At 41.6% G+C, this 19,554-nt stretch overlaps 3 protein-coding genes across 6 annotated transcripts; 2 read left to right on the top strand and 1 right to left on the bottom strand.

Moving 5' to 3' along the window:
* Positions 1 to 702: 702 nt before the first annotated feature.
* On the top strand, positions 703 to 1,704 carry LOC112268901 (early nodulin-like protein 1). The gene is made up of 2 exons (XM_024455173.1): positions 703 to 963; positions 1,042 to 1,704. The coding sequence occupies exons 1-2, from the start codon at positions 771 to 773 to the stop codon at positions 1,479 to 1,481; spliced, it is 633 nt and encodes a 210-aa protein (XP_024310941.1). The 5' UTR covers positions 703 to 770; the 3' UTR covers positions 1,482 to 1,704.
* Positions 1,705 to 1,880: 176 nt separating this feature from the next.
* LOC100826736 (DNA oxidative demethylase ALKBH2) lies at positions 1,881 to 5,223 on the top strand. Its single transcript, XM_024455168.1, has 4 exons — positions 1,881 to 2,210; positions 4,287 to 4,403; positions 4,530 to 4,716; positions 4,813 to 5,223. Exons 1-4 carry the CDS (start codon positions 1,977 to 1,979, stop codon positions 5,010 to 5,012), a joined length of 738 nt encoding a protein of 245 aa, XP_024310936.1. The 5' UTR covers positions 1,881 to 1,976; the 3' UTR covers positions 5,013 to 5,223.
* Positions 5,224 to 5,395: 172 nt separating this feature from the next.
* LOC100826424 (sister chromatid cohesion protein PDS5 homolog A) lies at positions 5,396 to 19,363 on the bottom strand. Of its 4 annotated transcripts, none has more exons than XM_010229456.3 (33): positions 19,032 to 19,362; positions 16,512 to 16,715; positions 16,209 to 16,390; positions 15,416 to 15,542; positions 15,049 to 15,267; positions 14,513 to 14,729; positions 14,284 to 14,429; positions 14,040 to 14,185; positions 13,372 to 13,521; positions 13,224 to 13,272; positions 12,954 to 13,142; positions 12,451 to 12,633; positions 11,463 to 11,614; positions 11,235 to 11,361; positions 11,004 to 11,156; positions 10,861 to 10,926; positions 10,634 to 10,770; positions 10,433 to 10,550; positions 10,190 to 10,324; positions 9,912 to 10,111; positions 9,235 to 9,385; positions 8,992 to 9,132; positions 8,795 to 8,875; positions 8,159 to 8,704; positions 7,962 to 8,060; positions 7,747 to 7,820; positions 7,611 to 7,662; positions 7,085 to 7,171; positions 6,958 to 6,992; positions 6,386 to 6,451; positions 6,157 to 6,314; positions 5,918 to 6,057; positions 5,396 to 5,836 (listed from the first exon to the last, which is right to left on the bottom strand). In XM_010229456.3, the coding sequence occupies exons 1-33, from the start codon at positions 19,119 to 19,121 to the stop codon at positions 5,801 to 5,803; spliced, it is 4,656 nt and encodes a 1,551-aa protein (XP_010227758.1). In that variant the 5' UTR covers positions 19,122 to 19,362; the 3' UTR covers positions 5,396 to 5,800. The 4 variants fall into 4 exon arrangements, with proteins under 4 accessions (XP_010227758.1, XP_003563946.1, XP_010227756.1 ...); XM_003563898.4 differs by having other exon boundaries at positions 7,962 to 8,057; XM_010229454.3 differs by having other exon boundaries at positions 13,224 to 13,521; positions 19,032 to 19,363.
* Positions 19,364 to 19,554: the final 191 nt, after the last annotated feature.

Below are 19,554 nucleotides of genomic sequence, written 5' to 3'. Positions count from 1 at the left end.
CAACTAAACTTGTGCTTTGATTGTTCAATGACAATATATTCCGGCCTACAGCTCTTATAGTAGTCAAAGCTCAAAAAACAAATCCATGGGACTAGTTGATTTTTTTATATAACCTTGGAAATAAATTGTATGTGACATGATTTGGCAAAATTTTATAAAACCACAAAATAATCTTGTGCTTTGACGATCATTGTTACTGAAATTTAATTAAAAAAACCATCGTGAAATTTTAGGAAAATATTCCTAATTTTATTTACATTTCATTCTGGTTTCACTAATTTTCAAAATATATTAATGTTTCACTTTATTTTGGAACGGAGAAACTGAATTAAAACTGGAGTGAGATATAAATGAATTTTTTATTGTATTTCATTCTGGTTCTACAAAAACTGCAATATTATTTCCCTCAATTTCAGCGATCTAGGAAAGGGTCGCGGTCGTGTAGCCATTTTCTTTCCGTCAAACCCCTGCACTCGGCTCCTTGGACCCAACCGCCGCGCACCCGAATGCACACTGTTTACCAGTCGTCCAAATTCCTCACGTCCACGACCATCAACGGCCACGTCTCCATCGATCGGCGCGGAACCGCTGCCCACTCTGCCGGCGCCACTTCCCTCACTACGTACTCGATCCTCTACCCGACAATATATATAGAGAGAGGCCCCGCACAGAGCTCGTAAACAGAGACCGATCCAAACAACGAAGAATTAATCGCTGCCCGATAAGAGCTCTTGCGCTCAACCGAGAGGGCGATCGAGCGGCGGCAGACCATGGCGCGCGTCCTGCTCTCCACTGTTGTCGCCTGCGCTCTTGTGATCGCTGGCGCCGTCGCCGATTCCGCATCGCCGCATGTGTTCACCGTCGGCGGCGAGCAGCGGGGCTGGAGGCAGCCGGCGGCCAGCGACGCCGAGACGTACAACCACTGGGCCACCAGGAACCGCTTCCACGTCGGAGACTTACTCTGTAAGCACTTACTGTATTAGCGATTCCGGCCAAGAAAGAACGAGTCGGTTCTGGAATAATTAACTTTGCTGCGTGCAGATTTCAGGTACGCGACGAACGACTCGGTGCTGGTGGTGTCACGCGAGGACTACAAGCTGTGCAGCGCGGAGAAGCCGGCGCTGCGGCTGGAGGGCGGCGAGGGGAGGTTCCGGCTGGAGCGGAGCGGCTTCCTCTACTTCATCAGCGGCTCGCCGGGCCACTGCGACGCAGGGCAGAGGCTCACCGTGCGCGTCATGGCGCGGGAGAGGGACGACGACGACGACCAACACGGCGCGAGCTCCCCGACTGCTGCAGCCCCCGCCCTTTCTCCCGGCGCTGCGTTCAACTCGACGACGCCTGGGGGGTCAGGGGCGGTGCTGCGGCCGCCGGGCGGAAAGGCAGGCGACGGGAAGACCAGCGGCGTGCACGCGCCTTTGGTTGGCCATCGTCACGCCGTTGGCGTCGCTCTGGGAGCAGCCATGATGCTCTATGTTGCATGAGGGATCTCCTGGGGCCATTGCCTACTCTATCATTTTGCATACATATGCAGAGGAAGTTAGGTGAAGGTGAACAAAGTCTGTTCGATTGTGTTAGTCAGTCGTCATGTATCTTGATGTGTTCTCTTTTTTTTTTTGTGTGTGTTTGCTTGCTGGTAGAGACTAGGGAGTGACTTGATCAATGTTTTGTGTAGTCAGTTATCAAGTAATTCGTTTTTATTGCAAATTTCAGTCTAATTTGATTCGTTTCGCCTTCTTGTCTGACTGTTGCGGCCGTTTTTTGCGGCTCGAGTGGAACTTTTTTTTTGTAGTGAAATGATGGACTGCATGTTGTCCTTCGATCTGTCCGTGTATCCGTGTCCATTGGGCAGTTTACGTACTCTCGAAATTCGCCTTCACAGTGACATTTCTCCACTCTGGCTCGCCGCCTTCGCAAAGCTTTTCCTTGCCACCGTCTCCGTCCGCCGCCGCTTCGTTTCCTGCCGCACCGCATCACCCATGGCTTCGCTGCTCCGGCTGTTCGGATCTAACCCAAAAACCGACTCCGGCGAGGCTCAAGGAAGCAAGCCGGAGCCCCGGCGTGAGGTGCTGAACCTGGGCGGCGGGAGCGAGGTGTTGCACATCCCGCGGTTCGTGGAGCGGGAGAAGGCGTGGGAGTGGTTCGAACTCCTCGACAAGGGCATCCCGTGGACGCGCCCCACCATCCGCGTCTTCGGCCGCTCCGCCCTCCAGGTAGGCGCCATTTCAATTCCCTCACTCATTCCAATTCTGATCCTTCTCTTCAAATTCGTAGCGCTGTTGTTATTTGGGGAGAGAAAAAAGGTGTGGGGAGCAGTTGATGGGTTCGTCGCATGAAAAACAAAAAAATTGCTACGAGATGTGCGAAAAAAACCCAACCTACTAGGTGATGTAAGTAACGAGAGAGATTATGAGCATCATACCCTCGTAGACCATAAAGCGTTACGATCACGGGATCGTTGTTGGCGTAGTGAAACTTTCGATGAGATCAATCTCGGTGCAGAAACGACGGCACCTCCTTGCTATCCACATGTTCAGCTTCACGTCGTCTCCTCCTTCTTGATCCAACAAGCGAGGGAAAGAGGTCGATGAGATTCCAGCAGCACGACGGCGTGGTAGTAACTATGGTCGAGAGCTCCGCGGGCAAAGTTTCGCTGCGCACGAGAGAGGAGGAGGAGAGGGGCTCAAGGGAGAGAGATCCAGTTGAGGGCTTGATGTGTTAGCTCTCCCTGCCCCTCACCTCTATTTATACAGGGGGTGGTGGCCAGGATTTGCCCCTCCTCCAAGAAAGAGCTAGGGCCGGCCAGGGGAGGGAAAGGAGTCCCGGGAGGACTCCCTCCCCACGAACACGAACTCCTCCCCCACGTACGGTTCTTCACCGTATGGTGGAGTTGTTCCTCCCCTTTCCCCCTAGGCCCATTAGGGGATAACTAATTAGATTGCTCTAATTAATTACTATAATGGCCTGATTAAATTCTCAGGAATATTCTGAAACATTCCAGAACCTTTTGAGAACTTCCGGAACCTTCTAGAACATTCCCGGTCGATACCGGAAAATATCCCAAACTTTTCCGAAACCCTGAAATAGCTTTCCCATATATAATTCTTTATCTTCGGACCATTCCGAAGCTCCTCGTGATGTCCTGGATCCCATCCGAGACTCCGAATCAATATTCGATATCACCATTTATTATCTCATCGAACCCTAGCGACATTAAGCGTTAAGTGTGTGACCCTACGGGTTCGAGAACATGTGGACATGACCGAGACACCTCTCCGATCAATAACCAATAGCGGGACCTAGATGTCGATAATGGTTTCCACATATTCCACGAAGATCTCATCGGTTGAACCACGATGTCGAGGATTCAATTAATCCGGTATTCAATTCCCTTTGTCTCGCGATATATTACTTGCCCGAGATTTGATCGTCGGTATCACCATACCTAATTCAATCTCATTACCGGCAAGTTCTCTTTACTCGTAGTGCAATATAATATCCTGTGACTAAACACATTAGTCACATGCTTGCAAGCTCATTACGATGTTATATTACCTAGAGGGCCCAGAGATATCTCTCCGTCACGTGGAGTGACAAATCTCACTCTTGATCCATACAACCCAACAAGCACCTTCCGAGATACCTGAAGAACACCTTTATGATCACTCAGTTACGAGATGACGGTTGATGTCTACAAAGTATTCTTCCGATACTAGGGAGTGGCATGATCTCATGGTATAAGGAAATGGTACTTAACATAATAAAAGCATTAACAATTTAAACTTAAGTGGCACGATCAAAAGCTATGCTTAGATTTGGATCTGTCCATCACATCATTCTCTTAATGATATGACCTCGTTATTAAATGACAACACATGTCTATGGTTAGGAAACCTTAACCATCTATTAATCAACGAGCTAATCTAGTAGAGGCGTATTAGGGACACGGTATTTGTTTATTTATCCACACAGTTATTTAGTTTCTTGTTAATACAATTATAGCATGGATAAAAACATTTATCAAGAACAAGAAAATATGATAATAACATATTTATTATTGCCTCTAGGGCATATTTCCTACAGTAGTATGCGGTAATCTTCTAGATTTGGAAGAAATAGCTTCATCTTGATCATCAGTATGGTCCTACCTACATTGGTCCATGCTTAATTTGGGTATTGAATGGCAAGCAGTATAGTAATGTTTTTCCCCTTCAATGACAACAGTCGCATTGGCGATTCTCGTGAAGCTTCTAACCCAAATGTTTGATCCATTTTACACAAATCTGCAGCCCAGAGAAACTTGCTATGTGGCAGACCAAGGGCTAACAGATTTGAAGTATAGCGGTCATCAACCTCATGCACATACTTGGGACGAATTCCCTGTTCTCAAGAATATCTTGAAAGCGGTAAGATGATTAATTTGCATGTTTTAAAAAATTAGATGATTATTTGCATTACTACTCCGTACGTATATGTAATCAGAAACCAGCTGGAATTTGCATTTTCGACCTTGATCCATGTATGTTGGTTAGGTCCATGATGCCCTCCCAGGGAGCAATTTCAACAGCTTGCTCCTGAACAGATACAACGCCGGTTCAGACTACGTCTCATGGCACGCTGATGATGAGCCGCTCTACGGACCTACCCCGGAGATAGCATCTGTCACATTCGGATGCGAGCGCGATTTCTTGCTGCGAAAGAAGCCTGCAAAATCACAAGGTACTGTATATATTTTGCACAGCAAGTAAAGGAAAGCTCAAAAGCTGGCTGGAGTCCTCTAGTCTAAAATTGATTCGTGTTAAATCATCCTGCCAGCTGCCAGTGGATCCCGAGAAGCTGCTCGGAAGCGACCCAAGGTCAGTAGCACCCCTCAGCAGCATTCTTTTCTCCTGAAGCATGGCTCGTTGCTCGTCATGAGAGGCTACACCCAGCGGGATTGGCAGCACTCGCTGCCGAAGCGCGCTAAAGCACAGTCGCCAAGGATCAATCTCACTTTCAGGCGTGTGCTAGCGTAATTGCATAAACAATGGTACTGTTCGCCGCTTTGCTTGGTCCCTCAAGTTCTGTAGTTATGTAAATGTGTCGAACATGGCATTCGCGTGGGTACCGTGTTCTACCTATACCAAATGGCATGTTGTGTATGTGCGAACCATTTTTTCCTCCACCGACAGAACTGTGCAACCCTCGGCATAGAAACTGAATCAAGCTTACTGGACCATGTGAAAATGACGCTGCTTTTGGGGGCGTTTAGGATTTTGGGTTTTCCTAATCTGGATTCACAAATCATCAACACTCCTAACGTATTGTTCAGTAAACAAAATTGAATTCGTCACACATAATCTCTTTCCAAACAAAGCTTCACACATTATTACTGTGGAGTCCAAACAAACACTCCATGTCCTTCTATTTGCAAAATCTGTATCTTTGGAATAACGGTCTCTGAAACAGGTGCCACACGCTAGTTATACAACCTAGGACAATGGTTTATTGTTGTACAACATGTCTACAAGAGTTATTTCCTGCAAAAGAATGCTAACCAGATATGTTACATAACCTCCGACCCTCAAGGATAAGCACGATTGCCCTTGGCTAAGTTGGCGACAAGGTCCAGCTTCTAATAACATTAACAGAGCAAATCCTATCCCGCTGCTCCTCTATACTAAACTGTTGCTATCGGCAAAGAACATTTTCTACATTACAACTGTCAATTGCAAGGGTCAACTAATGAGATATCCACATTCCCAACCGACTGCCTGTGAAATCTGCATCCTAAAGGGCACTGTCAACTTGAGAAAAAGCAAGCCTATGTTGCCTGTGATGTGCGTTTTTTCCAGACACTCTGCAGATTCAACAGACAACAATAGAGAATCATTATTTGTAAATATTAGAGCTCCAGTGTTGAAGATAGGCTTGTGCTTACAAGTGTTTCATCGTCAGATTCCTCCTTGCTGCTTAAACTGTTGCCATCAGGTTTCTCCTCTTTCAGCTCCACTTTGGATTCTTTCACTGTTCTTTTCTTCTGAGCTGAGCTAACTGCTACCTCTTTCTCCTTATGGCCATCTGGGATAATAGAACAGTCACGCACTAAGCTGATTTATGAAGGAATGGCACACATACTATTGACTAAGGATAACAGACCCGTTAACTCAATAAGCATACCGGATTTTACATCTTCGTCGTGATCTGAGTGAGCAAGAGAACTGGATGAGTCTGAACCAGCATTGCTAACTTCAACAGCCTTGTTACCTCCTGCTGTCTTTCTACGTTTGCTTTCTGGCAACCCTTTTGGTTTCCCTCTCGTCGTTAGAGGTGATGGCCTACAAAAGATGGATTAATTAGAAAAAATTGCACCAAGGTCCTTAAGTCTGGGAGTTAGATATGGACTTGCCTCTTTGCTGACTTATGTTGGTTAGGTGGAGCTTTCCTGCTGCTGGTAGTTCTCATGTCATGTGCTCTGTAAGGTGTATTCCGTTGGATCAGGCGGTAAACAAAGTAAATTATTTCATCTGAGTTATACTTTTGTATTGTGAAGCATCCAATGAATGAGAGGTACAATAAGTTCATAACACTATTCTGACTAGAAACCTTTGCATCTAAAAATTTAAACAGAAGTTGCCAAATATTATGAAGATTGAAATGTGGTACATTGTTACTTGTTAGGCACCCTCTTAATCACATGATAGTATTATATTTCTGGGCTAGCTGAGAAATAAAGATAGTGTGATTTCTTAATTCTTAGGCTATATTCTTTGTGCCTCAACCTCAGATCCTTTACTGAATTATTTCCTTAGATGTCCGACAACGGTTTACCATACAGTAAATATAGGTAGAGTGTAATTTCTTAATTCCCAGGTTATTCATTATATTTTGATGCTTTGTGCAACCTCAATGATCCTTTACTGAATTATTTTCTGGAGCAGTTTACCATACAATAGACTTGAAGAGGAACTTCTGACTTACCGTCCTTGAATTGTCCCTGGATGATCCTTCTTTTGCTGTTGCAAACAATCAGTGAACTACAATGAGCTTAACATAATCTTCAAGGTTAAAGAGACAATTTTGTAGGAAAGAATTGGCAATACTCTACCTTCATTGGTGAACCATTACTTTCAATCATTCTCCACTTTTCTTTGGTCATGTTAAGCTCCTCAACCTCCCCGTCATCGTATAACACCTATGAAGAGAAGCATATTCATATATACTATACTCAGGAAATTACAATTTCTTACCAGCCTGAACAAAAATTATCAATGATACAATCATTGCATGCTGTGATGTTGGTTAGGTGATTGATGTGCAGAAGAACTAAAAAGTTTTTATTTTGGGTTTGTGAGCAATGAGCATTCCGTATCAATATGTCTAACACAATAACCCTTTTACACAATTATCAGTTCACAAACAACGCCAGGCAGAGTGCGAACAGTCGTCGCATTACAGATACCCTCAGCAAATTTCATTGAACAGCCTACATGATAAAATGCAAAACCATCCTTTGTTTTTCAATGATGATAACTGTAACAGTGAAACTGAATCAAACACAAATACATCATATTGATAATAATTAAAGCACCATTCTTTATAAAAGGAAAAAATGTGCCTCCAGGGGATCTTACTGTATGTAGTTTCTTTGCTGAATTATATGACTTCACAAAACCTTCATAAAATCTGATGACAAAAAACAATATTTAAGTCACCTTCAAAAATTAGATGATGACAAATGTTCAGAATTAAAAAAAACAGGGAACTTACTTCTTATCCAAAGGCCACCAAACTTTTATTTTATGTCCTACCAAGTCGGTACTGCTTGAGTCAACCGTTGAGCACTGCAGGCATTGATCATTTATTAGTACAGACACTAGAAGTATACTTCCACTTAAGCTTGTATTAACTTGACACTTCAACTTGAACATGCGCATACTTCCAGTGAATCTATTTACGATGCTTCTATAAACCTTGGACATTACCTTTGCTAAACCAGACGCCAATCTTGGCTTCTGTCTTCTGAAGGACCCGTTTTGACTACCCAGTTCAGCAGCTCCCATTGTACTCTCATCAGCAGACTTCTTGGAGAGTTCAACAAAAAATGGCAAATTAGAACCAGAATTTTACCAGCAGGTCCTGTACATACATAATAAACACCATTGAGATGCAAGGAAATTACCTTTGCACTGCTATGCAAGACTTCGGCATGGGATTTCTTAGCGCTCTTTTTCCCTTTGGATGCAGGGGTTTTAGTACTGGCAGGCGATGCTATCAAGTCTGTCTCAGTTGACTCAGCTCTGCTTTTCTCCTTCTTCAACTTGCTTTCCAAAGAGTTATTAGTTTTTTCTGTGTTGACAGAATTTACTAAAATCTCATCATTGTCTTTTGCTGGGTGTGGTCTACTCTTAGAAACTGATCGTTTGCGTTTTGGTGTTGAAAAATCTACTGACTTCTCGGTGCTTTCTTTCGTATCCATCTGCTGCTTATTTGTTTTGCTCTTTACCAATTCTCCTGAATTTTCTTCGTTGTCTAAGTTTATTTCTCTTACCAATCCCAAGACATCATCATCTTTTCCAGCATTTACTGAACTAGATGCTGCATTTTGTTTTCTCCCTGCCTTTTTTGCTCCTCGAGATTTAAGAATTTGGACAATTTTCCCTAGAGGGATTTCATTGCCAAATTCATCAGTCTCATCTATGAGCATCTTACCTTCAGGTGATTCAACCTGGAAGAACATAAAACTCTAGAGGACTCAGGATCCAGCAGGCAATTGAACTGGAGCAAAAATATGGATAGTTAAATGTGCATTGTGTACCTCAGCGGTGTTTGCTGTCATAAGAGCCTCAAAATGGGTCAGCACATTCTCACATCCCAACCACATCTTCCCATCACCCTCCTAAAAAATAACAGAAAATTATTGAGCGTACGGAGAAAAGGCAAGAATTTTGATGTGTGGTACTATAAATGATTATTAAGCAAACAGCTTGCTTCATGATTTATTATAACACATACCACTGAGCTTTCATCTTGGTCCTTAACTGGCACATAAAGTTGAGCAGGCAATGGAACTGTTTGATTTTCTGATATATTTATCTCGTCTTGACACAACCTCTTTGCAATAAGAATACCAAGATCGCATATAGCATGTAGAGTCTGCAAACAACATATCTTGAATTTAAGACAACAGTTACACAGATAGCAAACTGATTACAGTACAGGAAAACGAATGTACAAATCATACAAATACTTCCTTGCCTTGGTCTTATTTACATCAACTACGTCTTCGGAACATTTGATGCTTCTGAATATAGATATTGTTGTCATGAAGCTTTCCTTTTTCATACCAGGTACACTATACTGCGAACCTTCTTCTCCAAGGAGAGTTGAAAGAAGCAGATGCAATCGCCTGGAAGGAGCTCTTTCATAAATATGCATATGCATGGGTACAAGAATCTTAATAAGAAATATGCAACAAAATATCATTATTGTTTTCATTTCATTCGTATCAGCACAGTGTTACATGCAAAACAGACTAGAGTCAGCCAGGACACCGATACATTATTAGCCATAAATACACCATTGGAATCAAACCAGATTAATATTTATTACCACACCCTTGAGCAAATCTTTCACTACTATGAAGGGCATTTTAGCGTTGACTATCTAATTTCTCTGACTGAAACATTACATTGTGCAATGATCAAGCAATCTATGAAGAAAACAGAATGATATTACAATGCTAAAAATGCGAAAAAAATGATGTCATAAGTAACTAGTAACAATTTTCATGTATCAGTAAAATTGACCAAACGATTTGATATTCTCATTCTGTAATGTCAGGCCATCAAGCAAATATGAATTTATGCATTACTATGTATACCCCGCGATAACTAGCAAAGAATAATATCATAAGAGCTACTATTATCAAATACCAGTAAATTGGACCAAATGCGTTGACATCCTCGTATTCCTCAACGGTAGGGCATGAAGGATCATGAGCAAGGACATGAACCAAATATGAAATTATATATTCTGGGTAAGCTGTGAGCGAATTCACATCTGCTTGGACAGATAGTTGACGCATCTTAACTTGTTGGCATATTTGTGCCACTTCAATCAGGTTGTGCTTAAACTGTGAAAAGAAAAGATATACATATTAGAATCAGTGAGGTGGTGGAAATCAATTGATAATCGTGTTTAAAATACGAACCTCTTCATACTGTGGCGCACGATAATCATCCACGCCTAATAAGAAGGCACAGGCATATTTTGCGTCCAAAACCCTCTCCTTGATATATTGATGTACTTTACTGAGGAACAATTTCCTCATCTGAGGAAAATCATCCTAGAGATGAACAAAACTATAAATCTCCCAAGAATATGGTGCAGACAAGTGAACCAAATGAAAGGAATGACAGGAAAGCCAGCTAAGCCACAGTACTCCAAAATATACCTGTGATATCCTCAGAGTCAGATAAAAAACATCAACAGGCACTTTATGGTCCCATTGTCTGGATAAGCGAAGAACAGATTTTGCTGCTGCCAGCCTCAAATGGGCCTTATCACTAGCACTGCAAGTATGGAGCAATGAGAAATAACACTATATACCACAGAATGACTCCATTAACATAAAAAGGCATGTCGCCTTTAGTACCTTGAAATCATGTCTGGGGAAATATCACCATACGTAAGAATATTTTTAAGGATGCCCATTAATTTTTCTAATCCAGAATCTGCTTGAGCATCTTTACAAGGTAGACAGCTCTTCACCAAAGTTTTAATGCCATAAATCTACAGACAAAAATACCAGAAGAGAATAACTAGAAGTGAAAGGACATTGATTATTGGAGTGAAGACCATGAATAAAATATTTTCACTAACCTTTAGCAAACAACTATATGAACTATCACCCCATTCAGACTTGTCAGCAGAAACTTCAACCATATCCTGGTGATGCACTTAGAATTATGATAAAATTTATTGAAATGAAAATCAGAGAAAAATTTAAGGATGGTAAGCCTTACATCACTGCACTCAAGAATTTTTTTCGTTATGAAATTTATTATCTCTTCCCCCCTTGTTTCAAATATTGGCATTGCTATCTGAGCTATGCACCCCAAAGATTGCAAGATAGAAGGTAAATGAACTTTCTTCTCCTCCAGCAAATCCACAAGCCTCTACAAAGTTAAAAATGCGACGCAAATCAAATATCTCAAATATATAGTAAGAAGTAAACAGCTCGAGCAAATTCGTACCTTGTAGAGAACAGATAGTGCCATCAGACCATCATCTTTTGTGATGGCAGCCAAAGCATGCACAGAGTATTTAGCCTGCCTCCGTGTTCCCTCTAAACATAGCCGCTCTAATAGAAGGGCAACAGAGCTGAAATAGAAGCTAGAGCAACTTAGTTCCATAATCTTAGTTAGCAGTGAAGCTGCAAAGTTAAGTACCAAAAAAAATGAAGATCTTTCAAGCAGCTGCACCTTGATGAGGCCAGTTGTTCACGAATGTTGCCACCAGCTTTCGACAAAACATGGGCAATACCCTCTTTAAGCAGTTCATTATCCTCCTTAAGAAGTTCGATGATATCTTCTTCAAGTCCAGACAAAAGTGAAGGGAAGAAACTAGATATTGCCTGCAATGAGTAAATTAAAATGGAATGAGGACTGGACACCCCCAATAGAGTTTGATGGAAAGAATGGGCACACAAAGGATTGAGAAAAACATCAGTAATCTAGTAGTAATTGTTAATTAGCTCAGTGTCTAAACTGAACTGCTCGATGTCTAAACATTTCTCAGTCGTCCGTGTCTCATGTCATTGGCTTCATCTATATCAATCTAATTCTTAAGAGGCTATCTAGGCAATGTGTGTTATAAGAGGTTTCAGTCAATGCCAGTCCTTGCCTTTAACCCCCCGAGGCAGGCCAATCAAAAATTCAAACTGGACAATGGCATCTAAGTAAATAATATTGCACCGGAACATTCTGCGCTCATTCAGTTCATCAGTGTAAATTTTATGATTTGTCCATCTGTACAAGACCCTTTCATCAATAAGCAAGATGTACTACGCCATTTTACAGAGAACCACAACATGTATGGAACAACAGAAGATAGAAGGTAATTCAAAGCTTGCCTCTTTTTCTGATACAAGTATGTAACAGTTACATGCCTACCCTCTTAGCCTATTTCAAAGCTATTAAAATTAATTTGCAGAGCTGCCATACGGGTTGCTTTAACTATAAACATCAGATTACAGCTAACGAATGGACATCACGGTTTTAAACAGGAGTCTCCTGAAAGGAACAATTGTTTAACCCATTTCCACAACTGTTCACCCTTGAGTAGAATATGTAAGTAACACACATCACATGCAGACAACTCCTGAAGAAGTTGTTTTACTTCCATGACAGCAGGAATAAAATGACCAAAATGTTGCATCATGAACAAAAACAGTGCTTCAGCAAAGTATACCGTCAGAAGATTCATGCATGATGAGATGAGTTTTGAATTCCCAGCAGATTTTTGTTCAGAAGCTTCAGAAAGGATCTCTTTAGCATATTCCTTGTTCACAAGTAAATATGAACATCGCATCGATAGTGTGCTCACGAAATCATGTAGTGCATGTTCTTCACCAAGCTTCTTAAGCAAATCAACCTGGAGATTACAAGTAAATTAAGATTGTTTAAATTATGGCACATCAGAAAACCGATTAAAACGGTCTAGTTACCATGACCAAGTTTGCGCATATGGAGAATTTATACGAGCCAGCAGTTAGTAGTGAATACTACTATTTAACCAGTATCGGCCAACCATCTCCATATATATGCAGCAGTGAACGACACAAATAGAATCACAAGGAGTAGAAATTCAAGTGAAAAATGAGCAAGAGGTGTATATTTTTACTAGCCTGGTTTTTATACTATTCTAATATCTCAACTAAGAAAGAAAATGATTATAAGCCAAATAGTAGGTACCCGAATGGACCAAGCTTTGTTGAACGTTGTTGAGCAATCAAGCAAGCTTGTGAATATTTTCCAGATATTGGCATCGTTTAGCTGATGAAGCATGTTCAAGTTCTCCTCAGCCTTTGTTGCATCACTGAACAAACGGGACATGCTCCGAAAACATGCTACGATTCTTTTTTGCACATCAGGGGCATCCTCCTGCATCACAAGAGGAATAAGTAATGCAAAGTTATTTATCAAACAGTAGCTATGCAGTGCTTCCAGTAAAGAATTACAAACCTGGCGTGTTTCCCGAAGGCCAATGTACTTGAGCATTTCTTGTTGTAGTCTGAAATTGATCGCCATGCAAAATATCAAAACATTTCTAGAATGAAAAGAAAAGAAAAGAAAAGGGAGAGCAATTATCAAATTAAATGACTTATCGAACCTTTGCTTTTGCAGTAAGATCTGTTCAAGAGCTTTCATCTCAACTTTATCAAAATGTGCGACAGCAGTTACCCAATGTTGCACTCTTTCCTTTGTTGGAAACTCTGGTGGGAATAATGAACCAGATAAAATTGATTCAATTGACTCTGGCCTGCACCAAACAAACAAAATAACCATGTGGGCATCATCTTGTAGGCTCACGCTGTTACTTCAATATCACACAATCACCTAATTATAATATCTTGGTCTTAGTGGGGAAAAAAAGGTGACAGTAGACAACTGGTTTCCATGCAGGATAGCAAGCATATGAGTTTACATCAGCGTTTCACCATCAGACAGACGTTGGACAAGATGTGAACAGATACACAACAGAAATGTTGCCCATGATTCTATACATTGTCCAAGAAAGGCTCATGTGAATGACAGAACAATATACCCAGTGCTACAAAGAAGATTTCAAGCGAAGTAGAATACCATAACACATTGCAAAAGTAATATCTAGACATATTAAGTAAGATAAGACTGGCAAGATATGCCGAATATGCAAAGCACACACAATGAGAGAGTATAATCACAAGGCAGTACATCTATCCATAAGTTGAATCTTGTGTGTTTTTGTGTTGCATAGTTGTGAAGAATACCAGCCTCAAGAATATTCAGTGAAATTACCTAAAATCTTTGTCATAAAGACATCTTAATATTTTTCCAGGTATCCATTCAAAATCAGAAGAATTAGTTGAGCTATCAGACCCCTTCAGACAATACAGCCTGTAGATATCAGCCAGTCTCTCCATGGTGTAGCACTTCACAGAAATCTGAGTTTTTTTCAGAAATAAACCCATTTCAGTCAGTCACAGATTAAATCATATGGAAAAAAAATTGAAGGTCATAGAAGGAGCAAAGAAAAACTAACTGATTTATCACGGACACGGTCGGCAACTAGTTTGATAGTTTCAACTGGAACCGCACCAAATGAATGGCAAGCTACATCACAAAGAGCAGCCACAACTTGCTTTCGTACATTTTCTTCATAATCCAACAATCTATCACAAAGTGCCTCTGCCAAAGGAGCCAAACATCAGTGCAAGAACCACCTGTTGCTCCTTCCAAAGATACCTAATAGTTATTATGTGGCTACTTACTGGTTATCTCTGGAGCTTCCGGTCTGGAATGGTTTGACAGTAGACATTCCTTCAAATGCTCAATCATGGAAACACGGATTTCTACTACTCTGTCAGTCAATCTCTTCAGGAACTCAATGAAAAGAGGCTTAAAAGATTCCAAGATAGGAACTCCAGGTAAAGAAAAAAGTTCCCCAAGGAAGTCCACCGATTTAGACCGCATTTCTGCCTGGTCTGCCTATACAATGACAAAAATAGACTTAAATTAACAAGGCAGAACCATCTACTCCCTCCGACCCATATTAATTGTCTCAAATTTTCCCAGATATGGATGTATCTATGCCTAAAAAGCGTCTAGATACATGTAATATTTCGACAATTAATATGGATCGGAGGGAGTAAGAAAATTAGTCACTTAAACGAAGATGCATGGAACTTCTATTATGTTGATTGATTTTCTAGAAAAATAGAAGATACTTTATGCTCCAAAATTATGCAGAGTCACTCAGTCTATATGTACTTCGGTATAAAACTGATAATCAGAAGATAGATCATACCAGTAGTTCCCCAGTTATATAAGGCACCACCACTTTAAGAACCTTTGGAGCACACTGATACACATCAAATATGACTTCATGGTGATCAATGTGGCCATTTGAAGAACTGTTGTCCCCAGCCAAGGATGAGGTGAGAAACTTCTTTATGTATGGTTCGAGTTTTCCTGCAGAATGCTCTATAACACTGCGAGCAAGCTTGCGTGCGGAGAAAGAAATACCCTAGCAATTATATGTTGCAGAATTATAATTTTACAGAAGGACATGAATAATAAGAATCAATTAGAACAGTACAAGAAGAAGCTGGCAACAGTCTATCTTATAGATTACAAAATCGGCCCAAAAAGACATAAAAATAAAAGGCACTCACAGTTTTTCTCCGGCCCAAAGCTGATAAGAGTACATGTAGAAGGCTTTCATGTATATCCTCACTCTCATCTATAATATGGGCCATTATTGTCTGCATGGACTTCGCAATATTTGCGTCATGATTGTCACTGCATCAAAAGAGTCAAAAACACAATAGGTAAATGAAAGAGTACAATACACTGTGGGTCCCTAAACTTGTCTGGTCCGGTCAATAGGTCCCTAATCTACAAACTTGCAGATTTGTGCCCATATACTTGTTTAAGTGGGTCACGAGATGTCCAGAGCACCTTCACGGGCTCTGACCACTAAACTGTATAACCAGAGCATGCACACTTCCATAAAAATTAATATAATTACTCTGTAGCATGTGCACTTTCACCTAAGTAATATAATTAAGTACTAGCATGTACACTTCCACCAAAACTAATATAATTAAGTCACTTGGCAGCACTACTAGTAAACCATTTTGGCTGGAAATATGTTTTTGGTTTAACACAATACGAGCTAAATGTGCATGTGTTCTTTATAGCCTGAGTTATTTAAACACTTGTTTCATTATAATCCCTAACTTTGTGCAAAATAAGAAAAATGTACCGAACATAAATCAATTGAATTAACTAATCAAATGATTGATCATGATGCATGTGTCTACTACATAGAATTTCTTGAGAACTTAAGAGGTAATCTCCGTGAGCATGATCATGCACAAAATGCAAAAACTAATCGGAGTGCAGTAGTCTTACATAACACAAGGTATCCTACAAAACTTGGTTTAGATGGCACAGCAGAATTACCTGGCAATTTGTAAAAAAGTTCGGAACATGTCAGTGATGAGGTCATTACATTCAAGGTCTAGCATCACAACGCAGGCCCTGTATCTTGCAACTGTTTCCAAAATAGCAACTCTCCTGACATAGGAATGGCTATGCACATCAATGAGTCCACTAAATGTACCCACAATCAGATGAAATATGGTCTGCAAGAAAGAAAAGAAAAGAAAAGAAAAGGAGTGTTCAAATGCTGAATAAGGTTGTAAAATCAGTCATATTTGATAATGTGCTTCTTGTAAGCACTCTTGACAACAGTTAGTATGTTACCCTTAAAACATCATCGCTGTAGGGAGCTTCAGGTGCGGTTATTCTTGTAATTTCACAGAAGCAGGTTGCTAAGAGAACTTTGACATCTTCATCCTGATGTTTCAGCAATTCTTCTCTGGCAACTGCATTTAGACATGGTTGGATAGTTCTCATCACTGAGGACCCTGGTGACTGCTCTATTACATGTAGACCTTCCGCAGCTTGCTGCAGTAAAATTAGTGTTAGCAGCATATCCAAAGCTTACATAGGAAGGATTTCAAGCAAAGAGGTAATATGGCCGTAGCATTAAACAGGTAGTGCTAGGAAAGAAAATATGACTGTAAACAGGTAATAAGCAAAATTTAAAATGCTTGATGTTGAGAGATCGTGTCAAAACTAAACAGTTAAATCAAGATGCTCCTGTAATACAAGGAAGACGATTAACTCTGAAGACACTTGATCATTCTTCATTACTGATGATGCCACCATAGTTCCTTTTTTCCTCCTAGTAGAAATAGGGTCTGTTTTGAGCTTTAAGACTTGTTCCCCATAATCAAGTAAATTTGTTCCGCGAGAGAAACCATAATGGGTAATAGGTTGTATGTAAAGACACGTTATTCCACAGAGCTTGCACTTACATCCTACCAGCATTTATTCAGGGGCTATTACTGCAAAGCTCCAGGAAATTGGCACAGACCACAGAACACGAAAGCTAGAAACCTAAATTAAGGTAAGATATAATTTGTTAGGCTCTCATTCTACAAAGACTTGTGTGATGGACATTTGACTAGTATATCAGAGATTACACAACCGTATTGGTGATTATTTAAAACATAAGCTGTAATTTAATTTCATTTTATCTGAATCCTGGTTAGCTGTTTCAGTCCTAACTGCTTGCAGGCCAATATTGCACTGGTCGTTACATGCTTGTTTTGGCAGTGTGACAATTGCAGGATGGCTACAGGTAGCAGTACGACCTAAGCAAGTCCGGAAGTTACAGGATATCACTCCCCAATACCTAACTATTCAACTTCAGTTGCTAGGTTTCAGATCCTAGCTAAAGAACCTGAGGAACAATAGTGGTCCAAAAAGACCTGCATTTTAGACCTACCAAACTGGCCCTAGTCCTTATGGACAAGCATTAACACTTCGAAAGCCATGTTCGTCATAAAGAAACAAAAGCATCCTTCAGTTAGGACAGTTATGGCTGGGTTAAGATGAAAAGTCCATAAATCAAATCTAAATCAGAAGATCTAACCAGGACCAGCAAATTATACTATTTATCACCAAAAAGTTCAAATCTTTGGAGCTTCTTTCACCGATTTCACGGATGCTATTCACTACCAAACTTTTTGGCATCAGAAAGCAGCAAAGGAGATTGAATTACCCACAATCCATCTTTATATGCGTATACACATCCTAAACACATATTAAACCCTAACATAGAGCTACCAACACTAGTACATATAGAGCAGAGGATCTAGAATTTAGGGGCAAGATTTGCTGCAAAGTTTTCCTCGCTGAGGCAATGATCAGCTCAAAATTAAGAAACAAGAAACATGTACCTAACTACCAAAGAACAAATTGCTAGGTCGCACTTGATGTTACTCCAACAAGGAAAGTTGTCGGGATCGAATTAATGCACTGGTGTTGCATGTGGCGGGTTCTATAAGGTAGGATCCAAGGACAGGACTGACATTAATTTTATTCTAAAAACATTGTATGCCAAATTACGAGATCAAAAATAGCATATAAAGAAAGCATTCAAGGTCACGGGTGCCGACAAAACAAGCATAGAAACATTATCCTCATTGGAGAGCTTCCATGCAGCATGACGTAGGTATAGAACAGTTCACGTGAACAACCAAAATAAAAACCAGCAGACCAAAACCTAGTTTTATTACTCCCTCCGATCAATAATAAGTGTCGGGGATTTAGTACAAAGATAGTACAAATTTGTACTAATCCCGACAGTTATTATGATCGGAGGGGGTAGCTTCTATCACTTGTCAAGTATAACCGAAGCAACCGCTAACGCCTGTTTGGACCACTAAAACACCATAAATATTAATCCTTGGAAATCCCTCGAGCGGCACAGTAGAAAGTGAGCCAAATGGCTCCAATGGCAACCCCCCAATTCATCGCCACACCCAAGCTTCAGTCACGGTTTGTCCCAGCTGAAACCAAATAATTTCACCTTAAACAAGCAGACCGCACCATGCATACCAGCAATTATGGCAGTTACCCCGCCTCCAGACAAAATTTCACCAAAACCTAACCGCTTTACTCTCATTTCTTCCTCATTACCCAGCCCTAGCAGAAAATTTGCTCCTTCTGAAACCTACTAGCCGCTCAATACAACCTAGACCATCCAAATCCAGCAACGAAACCCCTAATTCGCACGCCGAGACCCGCCACCTCCACCCTAAACCCTAAACCTGCCGAATTGGCACCAGGACTACAGATCCACCCAAACCAACCCGAACATCAGCCCTCCACGACGAAAGCAAGCGTAAAAGGTTCGGCAGGTGCCCATCTCACCTCGAGGAGCTTGGCGACGGCGTCGGCCGAGGCCGGCAGCTCCGACCCGAGCTTCTCCCCGAGCTCCCTGAGCTGCTCCGCGGTTTCCATCTCCAGCCACCTCGCCGAATCGGGCGGCGAATTGGCGCACCGGCGAGGGTTTCGACACCCAAGCTCTCTCTCCCCTCCTCGCGCTCCTCCTGGGTCTAATCTGAGAGGGAAGGGTTCCGCGTCTGCCTCTTTTGGCTCTCGCTGTTTCGAAATTGGTGTGGGGAGGAGGAGAGAGGCCGGAGGCGGAGAGCTCGTGAGCGAAATGCTCTCAGTTTTGGGGATCGGGTTTGGGTCTCGGCGTCGTCCAGGCAGCAAAGCCTGCTGGTATACCACGCTCCTCCTACCGTTTAGAAAGCTCACGTGCCTCGGATGCTATGCGACGCTTCGGAGCTTTGCTGCTTCATGAAATGTGCCGCCGAGGCATGGGTCCTACTCTGCGTCTGGTCGACCTGTCAGTGGATGGTCGTGAGTCCGGCGACAGTGGGGGTGAGTT

Source organism: Brachypodium distachyon, chromosome 1 (genome assembly GCF_000005505.3).
Source record: "Brachypodium distachyon strain Bd21 chromosome 1, Brachypodium_distachyon_v3.0, whole genome shotgun sequence".
NCBI lineage: Eukaryota > Viridiplantae > Streptophyta > Magnoliopsida > Poales > Poaceae > Brachypodium > Brachypodium distachyon.
The sequence above is the reverse complement of the archived record's forward strand: the minus strand, read 5'-3'. Positions and strand labels throughout refer to the sequence as shown.

Bases quoted from the DNA above. Each gene is read 5' to 3' on its own strand.
- LOC100826736 (XM_024455168.1), top strand. From the start codon at position 1,977: ATGGCTTCGCTGCTCCGGCTGTTCGGATCTAACCCAAAAACCGACTCC. The intron at 2,211-4,286 runs GTAGGCGCCATT...ACAAATCTGCAG, and splicing joins TCGGCCGCTCCGCCCTCCAG to CCCAGAGAAACTTGCTATGT. The intron at 4,717-4,812 runs GTACTGTATATA...TCATCCTGCCAG, and splicing joins GAAGCCTGCAAAATCACAAG to CTGCCAGTGGATCCCGAGAA.
- LOC112268901 (XM_024455173.1), top strand. From the start codon at position 771: ATGGCGCGCGTCCTGCTCTCCACTGTTGTCGCCTGCGCTCTTGTGATC. The intron at 964-1,041 runs GTAAGCACTTAC...TGCTGCGTGCAG, and splicing joins CCACGTCGGAGACTTACTCT to ATTTCAGGTACGCGACGAAC.
- LOC100826424 (XM_010229454.3), bottom strand. From the start codon at position 19,121: ATGGAAACCGCGGAGCAGCTCAGGGAGCTCGGGGAGAAGCTCGGGTCG. The intron at 12,634-12,953 runs GTACCTACTATT...TGTAATCTCCAG, and splicing joins ACAAAGCTTGGTCCATTCGG to GTTGATTTGCTTAAGAAGCT. The intron at 5,837-5,917 runs GTAAGCACAAGC...TTGAATCTGCAG, and splicing joins AATCTGACGATGAAACACTT to AGTGTCTGGAAAAAACGCAC.